General features: G+C 38.5%; 1 protein-coding gene across 1 annotated transcript in view; it reads left to right on the top strand.

Annotated features, from left to right (window-relative positions):
• ALDH1A1 (aldehyde dehydrogenase 1 family member A1) overlaps positions 1-23635 on the top strand; it is a 54678-nt gene that overhangs the window by 5684 nt on the left and 25359 nt on the right. The window contains exons 2-7 of the mRNA XM_021694448.2: positions 6901-7005; positions 15026-15166; positions 17096-17225; positions 18835-18896; positions 20509-20637; positions 22010-22123. Coding sequence (XP_021550123.1) covers positions 6901-7005; positions 15026-15166; positions 17096-17225; positions 18835-18896; positions 20509-20637; positions 22010-22123 — 681 coding nt within the window. The remainder of the gene's footprint in view (positions 1-6900; positions 7006-15025; positions 15167-17095; positions 17226-18834; positions 18897-20508; positions 20638-22009; positions 22124-23635) is intronic.

Genomic DNA, 23635 nt, shown 5'->3' with positions numbered 1-23635 from the left:
TGACCACCATCTAGTTACTTAGGGACCAGACTTCTTCTTTCTCTCAGAAACCCATTCACAACCAGCCAGGTCAGATTCACTTACCTTCCCCTTCAGAGAGTGCCTGAGTCCAACAGGAACCAGATGGTGGTCACAAACCCATGGTGGGACCAACCATTGATTTTGCTCCTGAGAGGTAACCCTTCACTGCAAATGCAATGTTTTAGCTCATCTCCAAGGACTGGTGTCTTGGCAAATTGTTTTGTTCTATGGCAGCTGCCCGCTTCAAGGAACCTAATCAGTAGCAATCCTAAAGTAAATAACACATGCTCTAAAGATCGTATTAGCCCAATTTCATAAGGAGTCTCACTACTGCAAGTGTTCACGTGATTTCTTTAAACTGGACTTCACTTACTGAATTTGTCATTAACTGCTTGCCAGAATGAGAGGGCTGGGTGAGAAAACTCTTAAGGATTATGAGAAACAGCTCCTTTGAAGAGGAACCCAAAGTTAAGGTAACGCCTCTGAAATGGCATGGGTAGTGCTTGGAATGATATAATACAGATCCGCATAAAAGAAACCTCATGGGAATACAGACATTGATAGAATGGCGATACACTGGTCTCAAAGTAGCAATTATCTGGCTTGGGGTGGTGGTGGTGGTGGTGGTTTGGGTTTTCATGACACTAGTATAATTGTGGCCAAATATCTTATACATTTACCAAATTTCAGTAGCAACATAGAACCATGTTCAAAAGAACAGGAGCAATAGTTGTTTCATGATTAAAACCACTACTAATAGACAAATCAGAGAAGTAGATATTTGTTTTTGTTTTTTTTAAAGATTTTATTTATTTATTTGAGAGAGAGAATGAGAGAGAGAGAGAGAGCATGAGAGGGGGGAGGGTCAGAGGGAGAAGCAGACTCCCTGCTGAGCAGGGAGCCCGATGCGGGACTCGATCTCGGGACTCCAGGATCATGACCTGAGCCGAAGGCAGTCACTTAACCAACTGAGCCACCCAGGCGCCCCGAGAAGTAGATATTTGTGTGACCCCGGATTCCAGAACATGGTTATGTCTTGAGTACATGTGTGTATCAAAACCTCCCACAACCATTGTTTGCAAGGGATGTAAAGTGTTTTTCATATTTGATTTTCTGATTATATATCATCATATCTCTACCTGATGATTTTGTTGTAATGTTGAAATTGTTAATGGAAATTTGTTTCCTAGGAATCTGGACAAATATCACAGATCGCAAAACTTTGCCTGAATAACTACCCACCCATCCCACCCCACCCCCGGATCCAGATCCCATCATGTGACTATTTCCACTGTTTTCCTGATACTTAATAAGAAATTGAAAGAATACAAACAACAAATAACTGAATTATGCTCTCTATTTGGTACTTTCTTTAGAAGGAAGTAGGCTTATATGCAAGCAATCGTATTGTTGAATCTTGATATGGTGAAATATAAAAAATGTATAGAACTTTCTGGTGCATCTACATCTTACCTCTTTGATAGAGGGTATGCATGGTGTACAGAAATCCTTGCACATGTTTTTGTCATCTATGGGATACAGGGAAGATGTGGCTCAAAACAGACACGCGTTAGCATCTTTTCTTTTCCCTAGTTGAAAAAGCTGGGAGGTTTTTCAAACAAGAAAATAAAAGTATACATTCATGTTACTGAAGTCAGACTATAATATAAAACAGAAATGAAAGGAGAATTTTATTTCTCCCACTTTTGTTTTGGTCACTCTTGTTTTGTTTTCATTCCTTTGACTTGAGTTAAATATTTTCTTCCCATCTGTTATTTCCTCCTTAATTTCCTTTTAGATTTTTTTTTTTTTTTTTTTACTTTCAGTCTCAACATTTCCTTTGCTGCCTCAGGGCTTGGGATGAACATAGTTGCCAGAGATCTAGCTATGATTCTTTTAAATGTTTAACACCTCTCCCTGACTTTAGTTCATCCTCTCATTATTCATCCCCCATTTTGTTACTTAACCCCCCACCCCCCAAAATCTCTGGTACTTTTTTAAGTGCCTAATGCTGAGAAAAGGTTTACATATTTACAGCACGCAGCCTTTCTTGTCCATTTACAACAACACCCACCCCTCCCCATGCTGTGACCCAGGCTCTCAAGTTTGAAAATTCACACAGGAGACATAATATGGGGAATTCCATCACCTTCCTCACCCTTGGCATATCTTAAGAGAAATCTTCCGTGCACTGAAAATGTGATCTGTTAAAAATCTCTCTGCCACCAAGAAAGCACTGGATTCCCTTCTAGGATCTAAAGCCACTGGCCCTGTCGCAGCCCTGAAGAGATGATGTGAATTTAGGGCACCCTGAATATTTACTGGAGGGAGTCGGGGGCTCTCTCCCCTTTAAGCCAACAGGTTCCAAAATCTTATACGAACAGGCAAAGCTAATAGGTTTCATTTTGCCTATTAGTTAAATTCAGCTTGAGCCAAGCCAGAAATATTTTGAGGAAAGGGCTTATTTATTTAGAATTGTGACTTTATACCAATCACATAAAGACATAATCATTTTTACTCTGGAAAGGTTTTTTTCCCCCCAAATTATGACTTATTCTTAGACATTAAACTGCATTCAGGAAGCAGCCACTTTTTTTTTTTTTTTAAATCAAAGGTCGTGATGCCTCCCTTAAAGGCTGGCATATCTAAAATTTAAAGAATAAAAATCAATTTTTAAGTTTCCTCAACACTCCCATTGATTGTTTCCCCCAATAAGAAGCATGTGATATCTAAGAGCATGCATAGGAATCTATAATTCCCAATCAATATTATGAACTTTAAGCTGAGATCTAGTGTACATATATTATTCAAAAGTATCCTGAGTCTGAAACTCATCAGTGGAATGTAGTTCATATAGTAGTTAAATGGGACCCAAGATTTTTTTTTTCTACTTTTATGGGATGATCCCTTTCCCGCTAAACTTGCTAAAGGCAAACAGCAAATGGAAAATGAGGTTGTCACCATGACAGATCATTTCAACAGGCCTAAAATAGGTTTCATAATGATTATACCAAACATCCATTAGCCTATACTTCACGATATAACCATTTTATATAACAGGAAGGATGATTATTCATAAACGTTTGGTCACACAGTTAGCTGAAAGGCAAATGTCAAATGTAAAGCCCACAAAATTAAAACAAAATAAAAGGGGAAGAAAAGGAAGGTGCCATACTTGGCCCTTAATACCATCTTGGTCATCTCACTATGCTGGGTTCTGTGTTTTTCTGCTGAAAGGCTTCTGTTTAGGGGAGAAAGCATACATTTCATAATTTGCAGACTTTACTGCTCTCTCGCTCTATCTACTCTCAAGCCTCATGAATGAACGCATGCCTGGAATGTGAAAATTTCTCCCGGCTAATCTCCCGGGATTCTGGTCTCTCTACTTCAAATCCATTTTGGGTACATTCACATCAACATTCCTCAAACATCCATTCGATCCCTTATTACATCCAGAATAGAGTCCAACCATCTCACTCTGTGGATCAAAATTCACCACGAACTGGCTTCCTTTCCATCGTCGAAACTTATCTATGACTTGTTTCCACAAACTCTCTGCTTGGGGCTCATCTTTTTCCTGTGTTATATGTATCCGAAGAGTGTTCCCATCTTTGCTCATTTGCTCTTTCCATCAATCCAATCCTGTCCTTCAAGGATGCATTCTTCTGGCCCATTGCCTACCTTTTTGTGGGTTCCACTCCACAATGTACTGACTAAAGCGCTGCTTTGGCCTTTACCCTACGTACCCCTTCAATTCTTTATTGGCTGATCTTGGTGTGAATATACTCTCTTCTTTGATGACAAGCCCCTTGAGGGCAAGGGCTCACTCTCTCACACTTCCCCACAGTATCTTCCAGATGTCTCAGGTATTTACTCACTATTTGGCAGAACATAATAAGTAATTTAATAGCAGGATATGAAAGGCTGTGTCAGAAAAGAGGGGAAAAAAAGAGGTTAAATCCAATTGGACCAACTAGTGGAATCTTCAGGAGGAGGTGACACTTGAAGCAAGACTAGAAGTATGAGTAGAAGAAAATTAGAGGAACATGTAGAGGAACAATATGAATAAAGGTGTGGAGCAGAAGGGCATGGTATAGAATGAGGCCAAAGTAGAGGGTGAACTGAGGAGATAAAAGGTTGGAAAAGCATAATAGGGCCACATATGCTTAGGAAAACCAACTAAGTGTTCTGAGGAGTGGCCAAAATGTGAATTGGGTTGGCTTAGGAAGATTATGATAATGGGGGGTGGAAGGGGTTAAATTTCAATTAAGCAGAGTTAGGGGGTTGGGGAGAACAGGGAGTTTTTTGTTTTTTGGTTGTTTTTTTTTTTGTGATAGTATAGAACAGCATGATACCAAAGGATGGCTAGGGATTGTATGTGTCATTAACAGGAGAGGGAAAGTGTGTATGTGAGAGAGAAAGAGAGAGAGAAAGGGAGAAGAGAGAATGTGCAAATTATAGAACTGTAGTCTGGAGTAAAGAGCAGCATAAAGCGAGGGGTGACAGTGAGCTGCATTTGGAACATGTTGATTAAGATGTTTCCCAGCCAACCTTTGGGAAGAAAAGTACAAAAAAGGAAGGGCTAGAGATGTATAAAGGAAAACACTTGCCTCAAGCCTAATTATAGGATTCTGCAAAATGTTTTCATGAGAGATGGAATGCTGATTCACCCTAAGAGATGTTGGGCGAGTCAGTATTTTAATTTGAATTTATCTTTCTTCAAGTTGAACTCAGATGCCAATACGTTTTTCTTGAAGGACAATAGGAATTGTATGGTTTTCATTTGTATCCCGTTATCCTTTCCCACACCCCCATGTATGTGTCCTTGGACATCTAGTCTCCTCATCTGAGCTGCTATGCACCCCCTCCCCTTTATTTACTCATGCTCACATCTTTTTCCTGACAATTCCAGGCTAGCACTATAATTTTGTGAACTTCCGTAAACACTGGGTTGATGCTGTTTTGACGCACGAATAACTGTATTGGCGTCAATAGACAAATATGAAGGCTTATCCTTCCCTTTGTTTTTTTTTTCAGCAAATCACAAATATCATAGTGTGCCCATGTGCAGAACATTATAGATCTTATCCATGTGTAGCTACTGGATTGTCGGTTCTTTGATTCAATTTTAAGTTATTTATTCAAGAATTCTTGACGGAGCTGAAAATCACTTGAGGACTGGGACTATACTGGACGCTAAGGATAAACCAGAAAACTGGACAAACATCGTCCTTGACCTTATTTTACCAAGCTTACCAGACTAGGAGAGAAGGCAGACATTTAAAAATGACTTCTTAAAAAAGTGACAAGTTTTGTGATAGAAGTTTAGGAGAGCAGGGAAATATTTTGGAGAACAGGCTGCCTGTCTAAATAGTGTTGTAAGTCACAGAATATAGACTTAATTCTACGTAAGCATTTAGGGATACATGGTAATACACATTTTATGAGTGTGACTAAATATTAAGCTATGTTATGGACACTACTCGATAGAATAGCTACGTTAGTATAAACTCACAGATTAACTTAAAGACTGCTGTTACTTCAAACATACATAATATTAAGTAATTAAACTAAAAATGTATAATCTTGATAGCCACCACTGGGGAATTTTTAATAGCTAACTGATTTGTGTTTAGTATAGCAACAGATTTAAACCTTGGGGGAGAGGTGGGGGGGCTGTTCAATACTTTTTCCCTCAGGGCTGCACTATTAATAACTTATCTTTGAATATCAAGTAAGGGGAGGTGTCTGGATTAAGAGATATGTAAAAAATCCAGTGCAGATGTCATCCTTCATTTAAAACTGGGTGTATCAATTCCCTGTGATTCACATTTAAATAGACTAATTCACGTTGTAATAACAAATCTAACAGAAAGTTGTAATACATAAAGTTCAATAGCATACTTATGATAATATTTATATTTCAAAAATAAAGAAAAAGGAGAATAAGCAAGAAATAATGAAATGAGAGGAGGGAGAAGAAATTCTGGCTTTTGCCGGAAACAAAACATAACTTTATCGCAAAAGCACTGCTTCTTAATTAGGCTTTGTAAAACATTTTTACTCTCAGAAAAGCTGAATGACCTATCGAAGCCCTAGTAGGCTCCATAATGAAGCAGAAAATCAGGGCAGCAAAAGTTGAAACTCAAGACTTTTTAAATGACATACTAACACACTTTTATGTATTGCCATTCTTTTATACACAGAACAACATTCCATGTTTCTAGACCCTTCTGTCTCTTTAGATGCATGTCTCTTAGATATCACTAAGAAATCTAGTGCCTGATTTCATCTGAGGACAAATCCATGATTAGATAATCTCTTTAAAAGAATAAAACCCTTATGCCTGGAAAAAGTCAGTGAAAACATGTCACTAGCCAATTTTCTTTCTAAGCAAACTTCTTTTAAAACTGTCCTCCAAGCTACCTTTAATAGAGTAAAATAAAGGATCAGAAAACAGTCACTTACGATACCAAATCACTAGCAGCCCAACAGGAGGATGCTCAGAATCTGAAGTGAAAAATTAGGATTAATAAAGATTAAAGCTACCAAAGCCTCTGCTCTTGCCTCAAACTCAGGCAAAAGCACTTTTTCTAGAAGGTTTTCTCCAGTCTGTATTTTCCAGGGTTGACATGACCTCGTACCTCAGCGTAATTTCACAGTATTACTTTATTTTAATATGTGTGTGCTCACGTATGCATGTGTGTATGCGTGTGTAAAACGTCTTGAACAGCCGAAAATACCTTGGGGGGAAGGTTATGTGAAGGTTTTGACATTGGCCTCACTTAAGCATTTTATAATGCTCTAAGTTTATAAAAGAATTTCTCAAATTTCTGCATATTCAAAGGGTTGTTACCTCCTTTCTCTCCCTCTCTACAGATTTTCATAAACAATGAGTGGCATGATTCAGTGAGTGGCAAGAAGTTTCCTGTCTTTAATCCTGCAACTGAGGAGAAACTCTGTGAAGTAGAAGAAGGAGATAAGGTGGGTTTCCCAGCACTTATGCTAGCTTTCTTTGTTTCCCACCATGCTGTGCTCCCAATCTCACCACAACTTGGAAGTAAACAGGTCATGAAATTACCCTTTCTGGGGCCATCGGGGAAATTTTTCTTGGTACATCAGGGTTCTCAGTAGCCATGTGATGATGATGAGCCCATGGTCCTGGATGTTGTGCTGATTTTTTTTTTCCATGCTATTTCTCTTTGCTTGTTCTTCAGTTTAAATAATACTTGGGTTTATTATATAAACAGACTACATATGATTAGTCATTGATTTGTAAAGCAGAGAAATCCTTTATTCGTATAAAATTGTTCTTTTTTTAAGTTGCAAAATGAAACTAAAGGAAATAAGATAGAACGTTTGAAACAATATTTTGCCAAATTATTTCCTTAAAAATCATCGAATTGGTACCTTGAAAAATTAAATTTTAAAATCACAGAAATTGAACCATGAATTAAATGTATTGTTGCTTTCTAGCTAATCATACCACCAGCAACAAAAACCAACTTATATCATTATTATTTTTTTAATTCTAAATGTTAATTCAATCCTCAAGCATCTTGATGGGAAAGCTACTATTTGTAGCTGTTTTCACAAATGATAACGAAATAGCGGAATGGACAGGTTGACTAATTTACATTAGGGGACATTGCTAATAAATAACGAAATTTTTAAAATAAAAAGAATTATAATAACAAAATCAGTAGTCAAATGCTGTCCTTCTGACCCCAGAGTCTATGACTGGGAGGGAGGGCTGCCTTACCTTGTGATTATTATAAAAGTGAGATAGGACAATATGAAACAGCCTGGGGCATGAGGAGAATGAAAGCCTTCTGATATTTCATCTGAGCATGTACCTTAAAATGTGAATGTGTTTCTCAGTCTTCAGTTGTCCAGATGTTATCAAGCTTGAAATCTCTGTCCTACAAGGTATTAAAAGGTAAATTATTTTGCTACGTAAAAAGACCATTGAAAGATGAAGTCCGGATAGCTCCCCAAGAATAATACCTTTTGTGACCCAGTGTTCAGTTCCATGTTCCTGCCCAGTTCCCATTCTTTCATAACCTTCTCCCCACATGATGAGATCCCTAGTTGAAGGCATTAAGGCTTGCAGATTTATTCTAAGATAGCCATAGACCCCAGGGGCGCATTTGGGTTTAGAGAAGTCTCCGGATTCAGGTGGCAGTATTACCAGAAGACATAAGATCCCTGCCTCAAGGGGCAAGCATGTGGAGTTTAACCCGAGGGGTCGACAGCTTGAGAAGTAGATGCAGAATGGAGTGGAGAACACATGTCACCTACTTTCAGACTTCACTTTCTGTACATACCAGAGTTCATCCGTGCATAAATTCTTCATGGGATTCTCACTGGCCTCTGGGAAAAAACAAAAACAGAAAAAAACCCTCTTGTTTTTGGCCTTTTCTCAGGCCACTCCATCAATGGAGGAGTTTCACCCTCACCATGCCCAGAATCACGGTCCAAATAGTGCATCCCGCTCACAGCCACTGTGACTGCCAGGGTCAAGGTATGGTCCTTGGGGCTGTAGACAGAGCACAGATATTCCACATTTTATTGACCCTATTTAAGCTTGGGTTCCTTGTGGTGTAATGGTGAGATAGGAAAAACTTGGGGGAGGTTAAATAAGAAAAGATGTCGGGGCGCCTGGGTGGCTCAGTCGGTTAAGCATCTGCCTTCAGCTCAGGTCTTGATCCCAGGACCCTGAGATTGAGCCCCATGCTGGGCTCCCTGCTCAGGGAGTCTGCTTCTCCCTCTCCTTCTGTTGTTCCCCCTGCTCGTGCTCTCTCTCTCTCAAACAGATAAATAAAATCTTAAAAAAAAAAAAAAGATGTAAAGTGTTTTAACCGTGCCAGGCACATAACAAAGCTTATAGGGTCTTATAGGGTCTTATACTTCTTTAAAGCCCCCCAAATTTCCCAGGTAGACTAGCTCTCTTCTGTGCCAGTGCAGAATATCATCTTTATCTATATTATAAGCCCTGTGTTATATGGGTATCGTTTAATTTGTCTGAGACAGCCTGCTTCTTGTAGAGATCGACACGACATTTTACCTTTATACTTTTCAGTGTCTCACATGCTACAGGTAATGGATAAATGAAATTACATAAATCATATGTAAAAATCTTCCATCAAGCTCTGAGTTTCCATATACCCCCCCACACACACACATACACCTTGTCCTAGGAATCTGGTACTAAATTAACTACTGACTAAGGCAGTGTTTCCCCCAGTTTTGCATGCACCTGATTCCCTGGAAGGCTTGTTGAAACACAGGTAGCTGGGTCACCCCTAGAGTTTCAATAATTCTAGGGTGGGGCCTGAGCATTTGCATTTCTGACAAATTCTCAGGGGATGCTGATGTTACTGGTTGGGGTGGGGGTGGTAGAATATACTTGGAGAACTCCTGAATGAGGTATTAAACCATTAAATTGTGTTAGCATTTGATAGGGGGCATGGACTTTGATAAGTAAGAAAGTTGGAGTTGGAACCTGCACTGTGATAATCTCGCCGCACCCCCTATGAAATGTTACAAGACCAAACTTGAGCAGAGAAATACTGATGATCCCTGGCAACGTGTTTTAGGAGACCCAGAAGACTGTGTCCTTTGGGCCATTCTTAGAAAGAAGAGAAACCTGCGTTCTTCCTAGTCAACAGAGAAATGACTTTTTTATCAGAGACTACTGGAGATCTACCCAACACTACATTCCAGCCCCGCATTACATCAAATGTCCTTCTAGTTGCTCCAGTGGCTCTGGCAACCCAGGGTAGGCGAGGGAAGCAATAAAGGGCAAGGTGAGCTACGTCTGAGCCCCTGACAGCTGCCTACTCCTTCTCTCCAGAGGTATAAATGCTACTCAGGAGTAAGACTGCAGAGCTGGTTGCAGTTGGCAATTAACAAAAGAACATGTATTCTTGTTACTTTGGCTCTGGTGTCTTGGGCATCTCTCTTTGCCACTGGTTTGCAGCTTTAGTTTCATCAGTAAAACAAATCTGTGCCTGGAGTTCCAGCTGAAACCTTGTCAGGACATCTGAGGACTTTTCTTGGGAACGTTGGCGGGATTTACCTTCTTCTAAAGTGTAGTGAGGGGGAGTTGATGATCATACCTGAAGCTTTAGAAATAGTTGTCATTTTTTTTTGCTGTGTGCTTATTGACAATTACTCAGAGTGGAGCGGCATTGTGTCTGTGCAAAAGTAGCTCAGGAATACTCATTAACATCCAGCAAAGCTTTGAATCAGGTCACAATGCTAATCCAGTTGCTAGATGCTTGATCACTTGAGGTCGGTTGTTTATGATATAAACTGTTCAGGGCAAGCCACTGTTTGCTTCACAGTCAGTGTTATTGTCATCCTGTTCTCTTTTGGAGTAATCTACTGACGTTTGGTTTTAAATAATGATTGCTCTTCTCACAATTTTGCGGACAAATGTGCATGAACTTCTAACATTGCTTAGTGAAAGGTACAAATTGAGTAAATTACATAGTCACCGTAAACCTAATGTTCTGGAACTGACTCTTTAGATAATGAGCCAAAAGGTTTTAGGGGTTTAATTTATGAGTAGAATGGAGCTAACAATTGGCTATATACCGCCTTTCAATGGTGTTAAAAAGAAAAGAGGAGGACTGAGAATGAATGGAGGTTACAAAGCAAAGCACAGATGTGGGTGGGAACTGTTTTCTTTTCACTTCAATGGCTCTTTTAGGCTATATTGACTAATCCTGAAAACTGCTTTTAATACTAAGCATGACCTAACAAATAATTGGGGGGGATAAAAATAAATGTCCATTAAAGTAAGTGCTTATGACAGGTGTAAAAGTAAAACTGGTCTGATAACTATTTTCTCCAAATTGGAATGGATCTAATATGGAAATGTGCAGCCTTTGGTGTATCATCATCCGAACTTCAAAAAAAGGAACATTTAAAAACATTTAAAACCCTCTACGGCAAAAGTGTTATTGACGGTGGCAAATCTGAGTTAATATGCCACATTGTTTGCTGGTGGATTAAAAAATTATGTCCCTGGAGATGCTAGTCCTGGAGTAAAAATCCAAGAAATACTGTTCGTAGAATTTAAACAACAACAAAAAACCCTTAAGCCTAATATGGTTAATGTAAAAGCTTTATTATGTAATGGAATCAATTAAAATATGATTTAAGATGTGAATGTCAATATAAGCAAATTATCTATATCAGGAGCACTCTTCTATAAAATCAATGTAACATGATGAGTTTAAAAGATAGGTAATTAAATTATTAAATATTTATTAACTGCCTATTGTAGGCCCGGAATAGTAAGGAATATTATAGCTTTTAACAAAGATAGCAATAAATATTCATTGCAAAGGTCACTATCAGGATGTCTTGCAGAGCTTTAAAACCGGATTTGGGAGCCAGATGTGGGATCAAATTTTGGTTGATAGATTTCATGCTGGATTTCATGTCCTGTAAAACAAAGTCCATGGTGCTTAATTGTCTTAGTAACTGTGGGGTTACAGAAGGCTTCACTTAGTGCCTGGAACTTAGCAAGCTCTTCACTAGTAGCTAACATCAAGCTGGATTAGGCTGGTAAGGGTTTAGGTAGGTTGTGATATTTGGTCTTAAAGAATATGTAGAATTTTGGGGGTGCCTGGGTGGCTCAGTCGGTTAAGCGGCTGCCTTCAGCTCGGGTCGTGATCCCAGGGTCCTGGGATTGAGCCCCGCATCGGGCTCCCTGCTCAGCGGGGAGTCTGCTTCTCCCTCTCCCACTCCCCCTGCTTGTGTTCCTTCTCTCGCTGTGTGTGTCTCTGTCAATTAAATAAAAAATCTTAAAAAAAAAAAAAAAAGAATATGTAGAATTTTGAAAATAGCGGGGTGCGCTGGTAGAACATTCTAGGCGAGGAGAATTACAGGAGCAAAGGTGAGAAGCAGTTGGGCCAGACGGAGTAGAAAAAAAAATGTAAAGACAAGTTTAGATAGGTGAGGTGGGGCCCCAAAATGTTGGGTCTTAAAAATCAGAAAGAAGAAAAAAAAAAATCAGAAAGAAGAGTCTGGCCTTAGGACCATAGACAAAGGGAGTTGCAAGTATTTGAAAGGGAAAGTGATCACATAAAATTGTTTGAGGAAGATTAGCCTGGTGGCAATCAGCAAGACAGTGGAGGAGAGAAGAGAATGGCTTGGGAAGGCAAGCAACAATGAGATAATAACAGCCTAAAATAATACACGGTAGAGAAAATTGAAAGGAAAGATTAAAATGTATTAGAACTGCTGAGAGTTATTTTAAGGTGGTTTTGCCTGTTTTGCCGCAACTATGATAGCCCTTGCTATCACTTAATGAACGCTCAAAGTCATGTCTGTCACATAGAACATGTATTTCTAGTGTTACCTTATTTAATTTTCAAAAGGACAATCTCCTGTCTTCACGATTTGATCATTAGCAGCCTGATACCAAGATTTACAGTATAGTGTTTAGTAAATTTTTGGATGGATGGATAGATGGATGGATGGTTGGGTGGATGGATGGATGGTTGGGTTCATGGATGGATGGGTGGATGGATGTCTCAAAACTCATAGAGCTAATAGATGAGGAACCAGAATTCAAACCTGGGTTGTTTTGTTCCAAATCTATGTATTAACTATCCTTACTCTACGTCTGTGTCTGCAAGACAAAAAATAGAAGATTATGAGAAAAGGAGGATTATGGCACAAAGGACACAACCACGGGAAAGTCTTTATTTCAAGAATGTGTTTTCCATATGGCAGAGTTAGATATCTTGAAGCCATTTTTTTTTCATATTCCTTTGAGAGGCCAGGATGCCTCTGATAAACTGTATTTGGCTAAGGCCGTTGGCAGAACACTGAGCAGAAGGATCCAAATGAAAGCTGTGTCACACAGATCTGTTTAAACACAGAGCAGCATATATTTTATAAGCTGTGGTATCCACAGATCACACTGGCAATTTCAGATTCTTGTGGGGTTTTTTCCAAACATTGCTGTCTGAATATAACTTGGAAAAAGTTAGAACTTATGGCATAAAACAATATCCAAATATAAACAATCAATGTGATTAACTGAGTACCCCCAATAAGACTATATACGTATTTCTCAGGAAGGGTGAGTAATAATGCATATATTTTATTGTATATATTCATCATTCTCTCAAAAGTTAGGCAGTGAGATAAACAAGTGTATGATGTATTATAGTGAAAGAATGTTTGCTTGTGCTCTGTGAATGTTATCACTTAATCAAAGCAGATTACACTTCTAAAATATCTCACTGGCCCCAGATCATCTTCATGTGGTGATAAATGCTGTAAAAATAGTTTGTTTGTTTGTATTTTAATTTGTAGACTTCTAAGTTTGGGACTTTTTAATGAAATATACTCCAAGGTGGGGGATATTTCCTTGAGGTTCATGATTCCTACTGGGGGAGGTGTCATTCTTGAATGGGGTTCAGCTAAATTGTGGGCAACTTTAAGAAAATTTTATGCAATTTTCTCCTCGAAATCTCAAAGGAAATTATGTCTTCTGCAAAAATTTCCAACCAACTGGCCTAAGATGTGGCCATGATTTGTGGAATTTATGTAGCTCTGTGTAGTGGCCAGTCTTATATAACAAAGAACATTGGAACAATCTATGCCTTTACGTTCTTTGCAACCGGGGAGCCTGGGTGGCTCAGTGGGTGAAGCGTCCGACTCTTGATGTCAGCTCAGTTCATTGACAGTCTCAGGGTTGTGAGATCAAGCCTCTCATGGGGCTCTGTGCTGGGCATGGACCCTGCTTAAGATTCTCTCGCTCTCCCTCAGCCAGCCCCGCCCACCCCTCCCTCACACTCATATTTTCTCCATCTCAAAAAAAAAAAAAAAAAAAAAAGGTGTTTGCAACTGATTTGAGGGAAAACAAAAACAAAAACATATAAAGTGGTAATGGAAGAGGTGTGGTGGATTTTGTAGTAGATATAGTCTATATTAGCTCCAAAGAGATCTGAACAGGGATCTGTGGAATGAAGAGGCCAGGGGAAAGTATGCAACTGAGGTTGGCTAGGAAAGAACAGGAGGAGTCTACTTGACTCAGAGGAAAGAGTGTGAGTAAGAGCAACATGACTAAAGGCAAGAAGGCTAGACTAAGTGTGGAATTACTTGATTATTTGAGTCTGCTTGATTATTTGAATTAATATAATTTTAAGTAGCACCTTAATAATAAGAAACTGACTTCTGTAACCTAGTTAGGAACTGAAAGGATCTCTTTGTACCCGGCTGGGAAATGAGAGGTTGTAATATCCAGACAGATCCTTTTATATACCAGTTCCACTACTCTATGCCTTCTTCTCTCTGCACAAGAGGAATGAACACACGCTTACAGTGTTTACCTTCCAACAGCAAAACCCAGTTCTTACTCACCCTGCAGTGGGTTCTCGACGAGCATCCACAGGCTGTGGATCCACCAGCCATTCAAGAAGATACTCACCAGTTTAGCTGATCTTGTGCTTTCTCTGGAACTCTTGGTCAGTCACCAAAGCTATACGTAGTGGTGAAGAACAAAGACTCTAGGGTCAGAGGCGCTCCATTTAAAACCATTCTGCCACAGTCAGCTATGGACCTTGGGCAACTTTCCTCCCTCTCTTTGCTTCAGTTTCTTCATCTGTAAAATGGGAAACATATTTGTGTCATAAGATTATGAAGAATTAAATGAGTTAATGTGTGTAAAGTAATTTGAACATGACTTGATATGTGTATGGTAAGCACTCCAATGGTAGCAATCTTAAAATATTATAATATTTCTATTCAGGGAACCCAAGCCTGAGCTATGTGTGTGGAATTCATCATTCTAAAGATTAGGCAGCAGGTATAGAACTCCCATATGTGAGAGTTGAGTTTGTACAATGTGCCAGACTTTGGGCTAACAAAGACACAGCATCTGCATATGAGGACCATTAGTCTGTTTTATAGGGTTGCTGCCATTGGATTTGCTAACACGTTTAGGCTACTGAAATGAATTCCCTTTGACTTGCAGGAAGATATTGACAAAGCAGTGAAGGCCGCAAGAAAGGCTTTTCAGATTGGCTCTCCGTGGCGTACTATGAATGCTTCGGAGAGGGGGCGACTAATCTACAGGTTGGCTGACTTAATTGAAAGAGATCGTCTTCTCTTGGCAGTGAGTATCAACCAAACTTTGCAGGTAGAGAGATCTCTAGAAAGCATTCACTGTTTGGCAAGTTGCTTTGGTTTTAGTGATCACTACATGCTCTCTACAAAAAAAAAAAAAAAAAAAAAAAAAAAAAAATTTTTTACCACCCCCCTTATAAAAATCGTACATACCATTGAGCTTATTCTCAAAGAAGAATCTGCACGCTAGTTCTGGATGATGTTATTCTACTTCTATATTAGATTCTACAGTCTAAACCTTGGCAAACTGCAAGTTAAAGCAACTTAAACAAATTTCTTTTCTCTATTCCAGAATTCCTTAGAGCCTTTAACAAGGTCACATGCAGTGAAGATCCTGGAATAATATACTGGGTTTCTTCAACTTACCTGACCACTGAACTCTTTTTGTGGAAAATGTCATAGACTTTGTCAAAGGTTCCCAGAGTATTTCTCTAAAATAAACTTTTTTCCCTTTAATCTAGCCCACCAAGAAACTTACTACATGCCCGCTTTTTCCCTCCTGAAATACACATGTTCACAGTGGTCTGGATTAAATGATGTTCTTTTTACAGGTGAAAAAGTTGAAGAATAAAGAAAAAAAAAATCAAATCATTCGTGTATTTGTAAAAACTGTATTTATTATGTATCCTGCTTTTTAAAAAACATTTTGGCAGTTAGATGAGTCAGCAAGTAAAATGGGTGGAGTGTTTCCTTGTTTTCTTTTCAATTAGGCATTACAGTAAAGAAAACAAACCAATACCAAGATCAAGTTTCAGAGCAAATTCTTATTACCTTTAGAATCTTATGCTGGCAGTAACAAAGAAGTCCATATACATATTTTTAAATCAACTTTAACAATTATAGTTAATCAAAGAACTATTTATTATTCAAAGGTTCGGCATGATTCAAAGAATGCAAAAATATGGAGTTAAGAAGTTATGCACAATAAAATTACATTAACCAAAATGTCATGTAGGAAGAAAGCAGAATTTGCTAAAACTTGGCTTCTCTTATGTAACTGCTCTGTGGATTATAGAGTGCTCGCTGTCTCTGTCACCATAAGATCCAAAGGGGGAATAAGGAGCAGGCACACAAAAATCATGTTCGATTAAGTTTTGAGATGGCATGCAGCATAATGCAGAGACAGAAGACTGTATAACAAATGAAGAACAATTTTAAGTTTTTCACCTGTATATTCCTGCCCCGGCAGGACACAAGTCCCAAAGAGCTCTTAAAGTTCCTGCTGAAGGAAAGAAGAAAAGAAACTAGGTCATCCGATAGATGGTTAGCTCACCGGACCAGAAAATGTTGTACTTTCCAGCCTGACCATTCAAACAATAATTATGACAATAGTGGCAAAACTAAGAGTTTCACCATTCAAAGTTCTGCTGAAGAAAACTCATGAATGAAAGATCCAGGGATCACTGAAGTTTGCATACATTGGTTGTATCCGGATGGATTGCAAAATCAAAAATAATCACTGAGGCACCATTCATAGTCATGACACTAAATTGTCCCACAGTTGTATTTGTACAATAAGTGAAATTTTGCTGGGGCTCTGATCTGACTGAGGAAACTAAGTGCCACTCACTCTCACCAACTGTGTGTCCTTCAAATTGGGACTGATTCTTAGAAATCTGTCCAGCCAGAGGACATTCAGAATGAGATAGAAGGAATGCTAGGGTATAGAAACGAGAATCTTATCGCCCTTTTTATCTGTATCTTGTTATGTGACCTTAAGCAAGTCTAAGCAAGTCATTTTTACTTTTTTTTTTTTTTTACCTCCTTTGTAGAAAGAAAAGGTTATACAAAATGGCTTACAGGATTTTTTTCTATTTCCCAAATTCTCTAGCACATGATTATTCAAAATATTAACTCTTGATTTTTTAATTGAAAATGTTTATGGAAGTTTACGTTTGAGGTTTGATTTCCTTTTCAGACAATGGAATCAATGAATGGTGGAAAACTATTCTCTAGTTCATATCTGATGGATTTGGGAGGCTGCATCACAACATTACGCTACTGTGCAGGGTGGGCTGACAAGATCCAAGGCCGCACAATACCCATTGGTGAGTAGCTGTGAGAAACCACCAGGGGTGAGGGTAGGCGCGAGGCGATCGCTGTAGAGCTGAATTACTCCGAACTCTCCCTTTTAAAAATGTCAGCTGAAAAGCAGACTGATTTTCTCCTTGACTTTGAGACAATGCAGCTTTGAGCCTGGAAGTTCTGCGAAGATTTATCAAATGTTTTTTTCAAATTGTTTCAGCATAATCGTGCAGAAGATACCACTACAGATATTTTAGAAATATTCAAGTAAGAACATTTTTATGCCCACAGTCACTGAATTAGGGCAGTTGTCTCTCTAACCGCCCACGCTTTTCACAGTCGGCCTCCAATGATTTACTTTGTATTCCCATAGTGAAATGTACACCCTTTGTATAATGTAATTATTTAAGTGTCTTTGCGTGTTCCTGTGTGAGACAATTATGGTCATCTGGACCTGGTCTCACTCAGTAGAGTTACAGTAGATTAATTCAACAAACCAATTCATACTGATTTATTTTAAGTAGCTTCAAACCGAGATGAGACTGTGTTTACAATAAGCTCAGTTTAAGAATTTGCGTGACGAAATGTGTATGTATGTGTTTTAGTATTTTAGCAGAGAATGCTAATGGGAGAGGGATTTAAAAAAGTGTCAGTTGGGAAAACATTATGGGTAGAATTTAATTCATATAAACTTCCTGGCTCTAGAACTGTGGCACCCTTCAGGATGGGCATTTTCAATCTCATTCAAGCATCCAGCAGTAAGTTAAAAGCAATAGCCAGGAATTAAAAGGGGAGAGTGAGAACATGGTGTTAAGAAGAAATGAGGCTATTCTCGAAATTTCTTTACCCTCTGAAAAAATGGGAGAAACTATTTTAAGTACAAATAGACTTGATAAGGTGGTTTCTTGCTATGATAGCCAAGAAGCTTTTGTGGGAACTAGAACAGAACAAAACAGAACAAAAAGCACAATGTAACCTCAGGATGACCACATCAAACTTTGAGGCATATGAATCAATCAAATCCAGATTGCAAAACAATGTCTTTTACTTCTGGCATTTTCTTTTTCTTTTCTTTCTTTCTTTTCTTTTTTTTTTTTTTTTGATGAAGAGATTTGCTTTTATTGTTTGGTAGGAAAAAAAAAAAAAGCACCTTTTAGAATAAGCCAGTAGGCTTGTAGGGAGATATTTTTTAATTCTACTCTTTTCTAATTTTGTTATTTTTACTTCAAAAAAATTCTACCATTACTGATAGAACTGTCAGAAACAGAACTCTAAGTTATTGTCTTAGCCACACACCTTGTACCTTTTTTCTAGTAAACTTCGAGAATGAGAATAATTTAAAAAATAGCTCTCCTACAAGATCAGAGAATTAAATATCTTTCAGATATATTCCAGTTTTGCATCTTTGCCTTGACCTACATCAGTTTTACAGTTCCTCTCATTTCACATTACTATTGCAGCACTCGATTTTTCATTTCATAAGTGGTTGGAGATAAGGGGGTTATTTTTATTTCTTTATTTGTTGTTTTGTTTTCAGTTATTGTCTACACCTTCTTCTCACATCAACCCATGACCATTCCTTGAATGTCAAGCATATTTGTCCACAAATGATTTGTGTGTTTTATTTTACAGATGGAAACTTTTTTACTTACACAAGACATGAGCCTGTTGGTGTATGTGGCCAAATCATTCCTGTAAGTTGGTCTCCTATATGATTTTCAAGCTTAAAAAAGAAAAAAAAAGAAAAAGAACTCTAATTCTATTTCATTTGGTAAAGAAATTTTCTCCAGCACATAGGGATTCTTAGATATTTGCTAAATGTGGAACAAATGTAGTAACTGATGAGCTCAGGTCTCCCTGTGACTGAACTCTTCGGATATGAAGGAGGTGGTCCAGAAATATATCTATATTGTGGGGTATCACTTGAGTGTGTTTTGACATTACAGCATTGACCTATCTTAGCCTTTCACTCTGTGATTTGTTTTTAAAAAACTGTGTTATATACTCTTTTTAAGACCCATGCTTCACACGTATGTAACAAAGCAGCTATTGTTGGCTTCTCTCTGTAGGTTGCCATTTTAGCGAAGCAGTATGGCCTACTATTCTCCAACACAAATTATCTCCCCGTTGAGACTTCTCATCACGGAGAAGAGTAGCAACCAGTGTTTGAGTCCTAAATGCATTTTTTAAATTAAAGTGGAAGAAACTGTTGGAGCACTGTATGGATTATCCTACCTTTAGCTGTATTTTTAAACAGAATCATGAAGATTTTCTTTTAAACCCAACAAATGGGAGACGATCTAAATGATTTCACCGACATATTCAGAGAAGCCAAATAAAAAGATGTTAAAGTATTCTGAAGCTTTCAGCTGGGAAAGTGTCAATGACTTATCTTCTGCTCCAATGAGATTGAAATGCATCCATAGCCACATTTTGAGTGAAATTGCTCATTAGTTCAAAACTCTCAATAAAACTAATAAAAATTACACAGTCCTGAATACTAGTAATAGCTAATATTTATTGCAAGCCTATGATGAACCCATCACTCTATTAAGCCTTTGGCCCACTTTCCTGAAGAATCCTCATGATAACCTTTTGAAGTAGAGAGGATTTTTATCAGCATTTGCAGATGATGAAATCATGCATGGAGAGCATGTAACTTGTCTGAGCTCACTGGGCTGGTCAATGATTGAGCTGAGATTTGAACCAAGTTCTTAGCCACCAGACCCTAGACTTTTTGTCTTTAGCAAGATATTTGCCTCAGAAATAAACACTCTTACTACTACTACTACACACACACACACACACACATACACACACATACACACACACAGTTTTTATTATTGAAATATAGTTGACACACAATGTTATATTAGCTTCAGGTCACTGCTAAATATTATTATTGGGTACATGGTTACAACAAATGATCTATAAGGAGGGAGGAAGGAATAATTACACTTTTCAAAGATGTGCAGATAACTTACAATATGTTTAACAGTCAGGCTTGATTTTTAAACCATGCAGTAATTTTTTTTTTTCCTCCAGTAGATGAAGAACTCAAAATAACAGCACTTGATAAAATTTTTTGGCTCTCTTCCACTCCTGTCCCATATCTACTTTACTTGAAGCTTTCCAGCATTTATCAGTTGCTTTTAGCAATGAACTTAATTTGAAGACACCAGTTGATTACACAAAACTACCACAATTATTATTCCACATCTTTAGGTAGTGAATAATGTAGAAGTTAGATTAGCAAATGGGGCTTTCAGCAATACAAAGAATCTATTGTTCCCTGTTGCTTTCTAGTGGAATTTCCCGCTGGTCATGCTCATTTGGAAGATAGGGCCTGCCCTGAGCTGTGGAAATACCGTGATTGTCAAACCTGCAGAGCAAACTCCTCTCACTGCCCTTCACGTGGCATCTTTAATCCAAGAGGTGAGTTCCCCAAATCAAAATATGTGTGAGAACTCAGGAACTCTCCTTTCCACTATGAAGGCCTCACTTGGTGCTACGTAAACCACTTGCCAATGGCTCTGTCCAGATGAGGACACATTGAATATGGCCACCAGCTGAGATTTCCAACAGTCAGCCGAAATGAACTGCCCAAATGGAGACAAGAAGTCAGACTCAAAGGCTTCATGTCAAACAGTCACCTTATGATCACTTTTAGTTTGTTTCCTTAGCTTAACTCATGAATGCAAAGTCACGTTGAAATTGATGTATCTTTCTTTCAAATGTTGAAATGAATATTGGTTTCTAACTGGCACTAATGGCCTGGAGGTTCTGCAAATTTTTTTAAACTAATCCCTCCGAAGGTTGGGGCCTGTGTGCCAATATGCTTGCTTGTAATATTGGGCCACATAATTTTTTAACATATCTTTCCATGAGGGGACGCGTTTATATTCTGTTTTCTGTTGTGGTTTTCTCTGCATTTACCTTCTTGCTCAAAAACTGGCCAAAAAAAAAAAAAAAAAACACACATGAAATTTATTTTCATCAATTATCCAGGTTGGGTTACTGTCTTTTTTCTTGCAATGTCTTGCCCTTTGTCCTTCAGATCTTTCCAGAACTTAAAAACCAGGCTTTAGTTACTAGAAACTTAAATTTAAAAAATCTGAACCTAAATCTTAAAACTATTCTTCACTTCTAATTTAAAAAAAAAAGGGAGGGCAAAAGAAATGTCAAAATGGGGCATTTTGATGCCAAGAACATGAAGTTTCAATGTGCCCATCTCAGGTACACACTGTTTTCTCCTTGATCATTCTTTAACCAGGAATGAAATCAAACTGTGAAGCTTAGTCATGCACGGGAGGATAGTTCTTATCTAATGTTTTACTGATTAAATATTGCCAGTAGGAATTTGCAACCCGGTTGGTATGGCCTAAACAATCAATAGCTAGAAACTGAAAATGCAAGATCCTTTTAGCTTCTTAGTTTTGCCAGTAGGATAATAATTGCATTGTTTTCCTTCTATGTGAGTGATTTCCCAAGCTCTTTTCCACACACTATCTTTCTGAGTTACTATTATGAAATCTGAGGCAGTCATCACTGGGGCAATGATCCAGAAAAGTCAAACATGGACTTCTGCCCCCAAGGAGAAACACTTCCCCAGTAATGTAATTCGGGAGGTTTTTTTAAGTGGGCTACAAAATGAAATAATAATAATAATAGCACTTAAATGAATCTTTCTTGGTAGAGAAACTCATAAGCTCAGCATCGGGAGGCGGCTTTGATCCCAGACTCTCCTCTTTTTATCACAGAATTAAATTCTCAGTTCTGTCATAACCATTTTACTTTTTATCCTCAGGCAGGTTTCCCTCCCGGAGTAGTGAACATTGTCCCTGGTTACGGGCCTACTGCTGGGGCGGCCATTTCTTCCCACATGGATATAGACAAAGTGGCCTTCACAGGATCTACAGAGGTAACATTAATTACTCAGGCCAGTAGTGCAGAAGGTCTGCATCTCCAGGTGTCAGAAGCATGTTTTGTGTCACTGTTTTTAGGCCGACATTTCTCTAAAACAAAAGTTCCTTTTAATGATTTGTTCCTTATTCTAACCTTCACACATGTTTATAGAACATAAGCAGATGTGGTTGAGATGAAGCGGGGTACCTGTCACACACACGGCCTGCATGAAACTGTTTCTAGTTGGTTCATTACTTTCCCTGACAAGAAATAGAGCTGATGAGACCCTGTCGTATGATTAGTATGGTTTATGATAGAAAATCTAAATTAGGCCGCAGTGATTTGTATGAATGGATGTAATCGTACCCTGTAGATTATGGAAATTAAAGAGCAGAGCATCACCTTTAGCTCCTTATTTGGGCCTCTCTCTTTCCTGATCATTCTGAAAGGGAGCCAGCGACTCAGCTTCCTGAGTGTTACTGCTGGCTTAGCTTAATTTTTATGCCCCTCCGGCTCCAGCTTGACTTTCCAGAAGGTTAAAGAGCAGGGTCTCAGCCATGGGCACTGCAAGAAGAGGCAGGAGGGAGAGAAAGAGGGAACCGCCTGGAAAGTGGAGTTTGGGAGAATGGATTCCCATCTATTGAGATGAGTTTCTGCTGCAAGCAAAAAGAAAGTGGTAAAATCATACCGTATCAAGCAAAAAACAGTTCGAGTCCTCCTGTTGGATGATGTGACATTGTGAGATGTTCAGTGCAAACATCTTACCGGTATACAGTATAAAGGATGAAGAATGAAAAGAGCCCCTTCTTATAAAGCTGCTGTTACACATAAGATACAAGACAGGATGTGATAAGATACTAAGAGCTCTATAAGGGCATTCACAGCAAGGAATGATGATGTCTACATAGGGGCGAGAACCTGCTCTGAATTTTGAAGAGCGGTTACTTTTTTAACTCCCAGAGATTGAGAAGCAAGAAGAACATTCTAGATAACGAGGAGAAGCTAATTTGATTATTTTATATTCCAAATTAGCCACTCCAATATAAACAAACATTTACATAGAGAACTAAAACGGTGGAAAATAAAATTTTATTTTTCTTGATCTTTTAAAAACTAGATAAATACAAAAATACTTTTTTATGTTTCCTAGACACAGAACAGAAAAGGTTTACATTCTACAAACGCTTCATTGAGGTAGGGGAAAGCAAATCCTGCATTCAGGATTCTGTGGACAGAACAACTGGGAATGAGACATGGCAGTAAGTTAAAAAAAAAAAAGGTGAAGTCACAGATCAAAATCATAGCAGAGGTAAAGGCAGGAAGGTACAAATTCCTCAGCCTAGCATTCTAAACCTCCATGCACATTTGCTGCTCTAGATTCCATGCCCACTCATTCCCCAGCTCATCTGATCCCATCTCTAGAATCCCTGCCTATTTGTCTTGGCCCATCCCTGGGCGCTTTGGAGCACTTTACTTGCTAAAAGTAGAAAAAACTCTGAGATTAAAAGACTGGGAAACATCTGGGTTC

This window comes from Neomonachus schauinslandi, chromosome 13, assembly GCF_002201575.2.
Source record: "Neomonachus schauinslandi chromosome 13, ASM220157v2, whole genome shotgun sequence".
Taxonomy (NCBI): domain Eukaryota; kingdom Metazoa; phylum Chordata; class Mammalia; order Carnivora; family Phocidae; genus Neomonachus; species Neomonachus schauinslandi.
The sequence above is the reverse complement of the archived record's forward strand: the minus strand, read 5'-3'. Positions and strand labels throughout refer to the sequence as shown.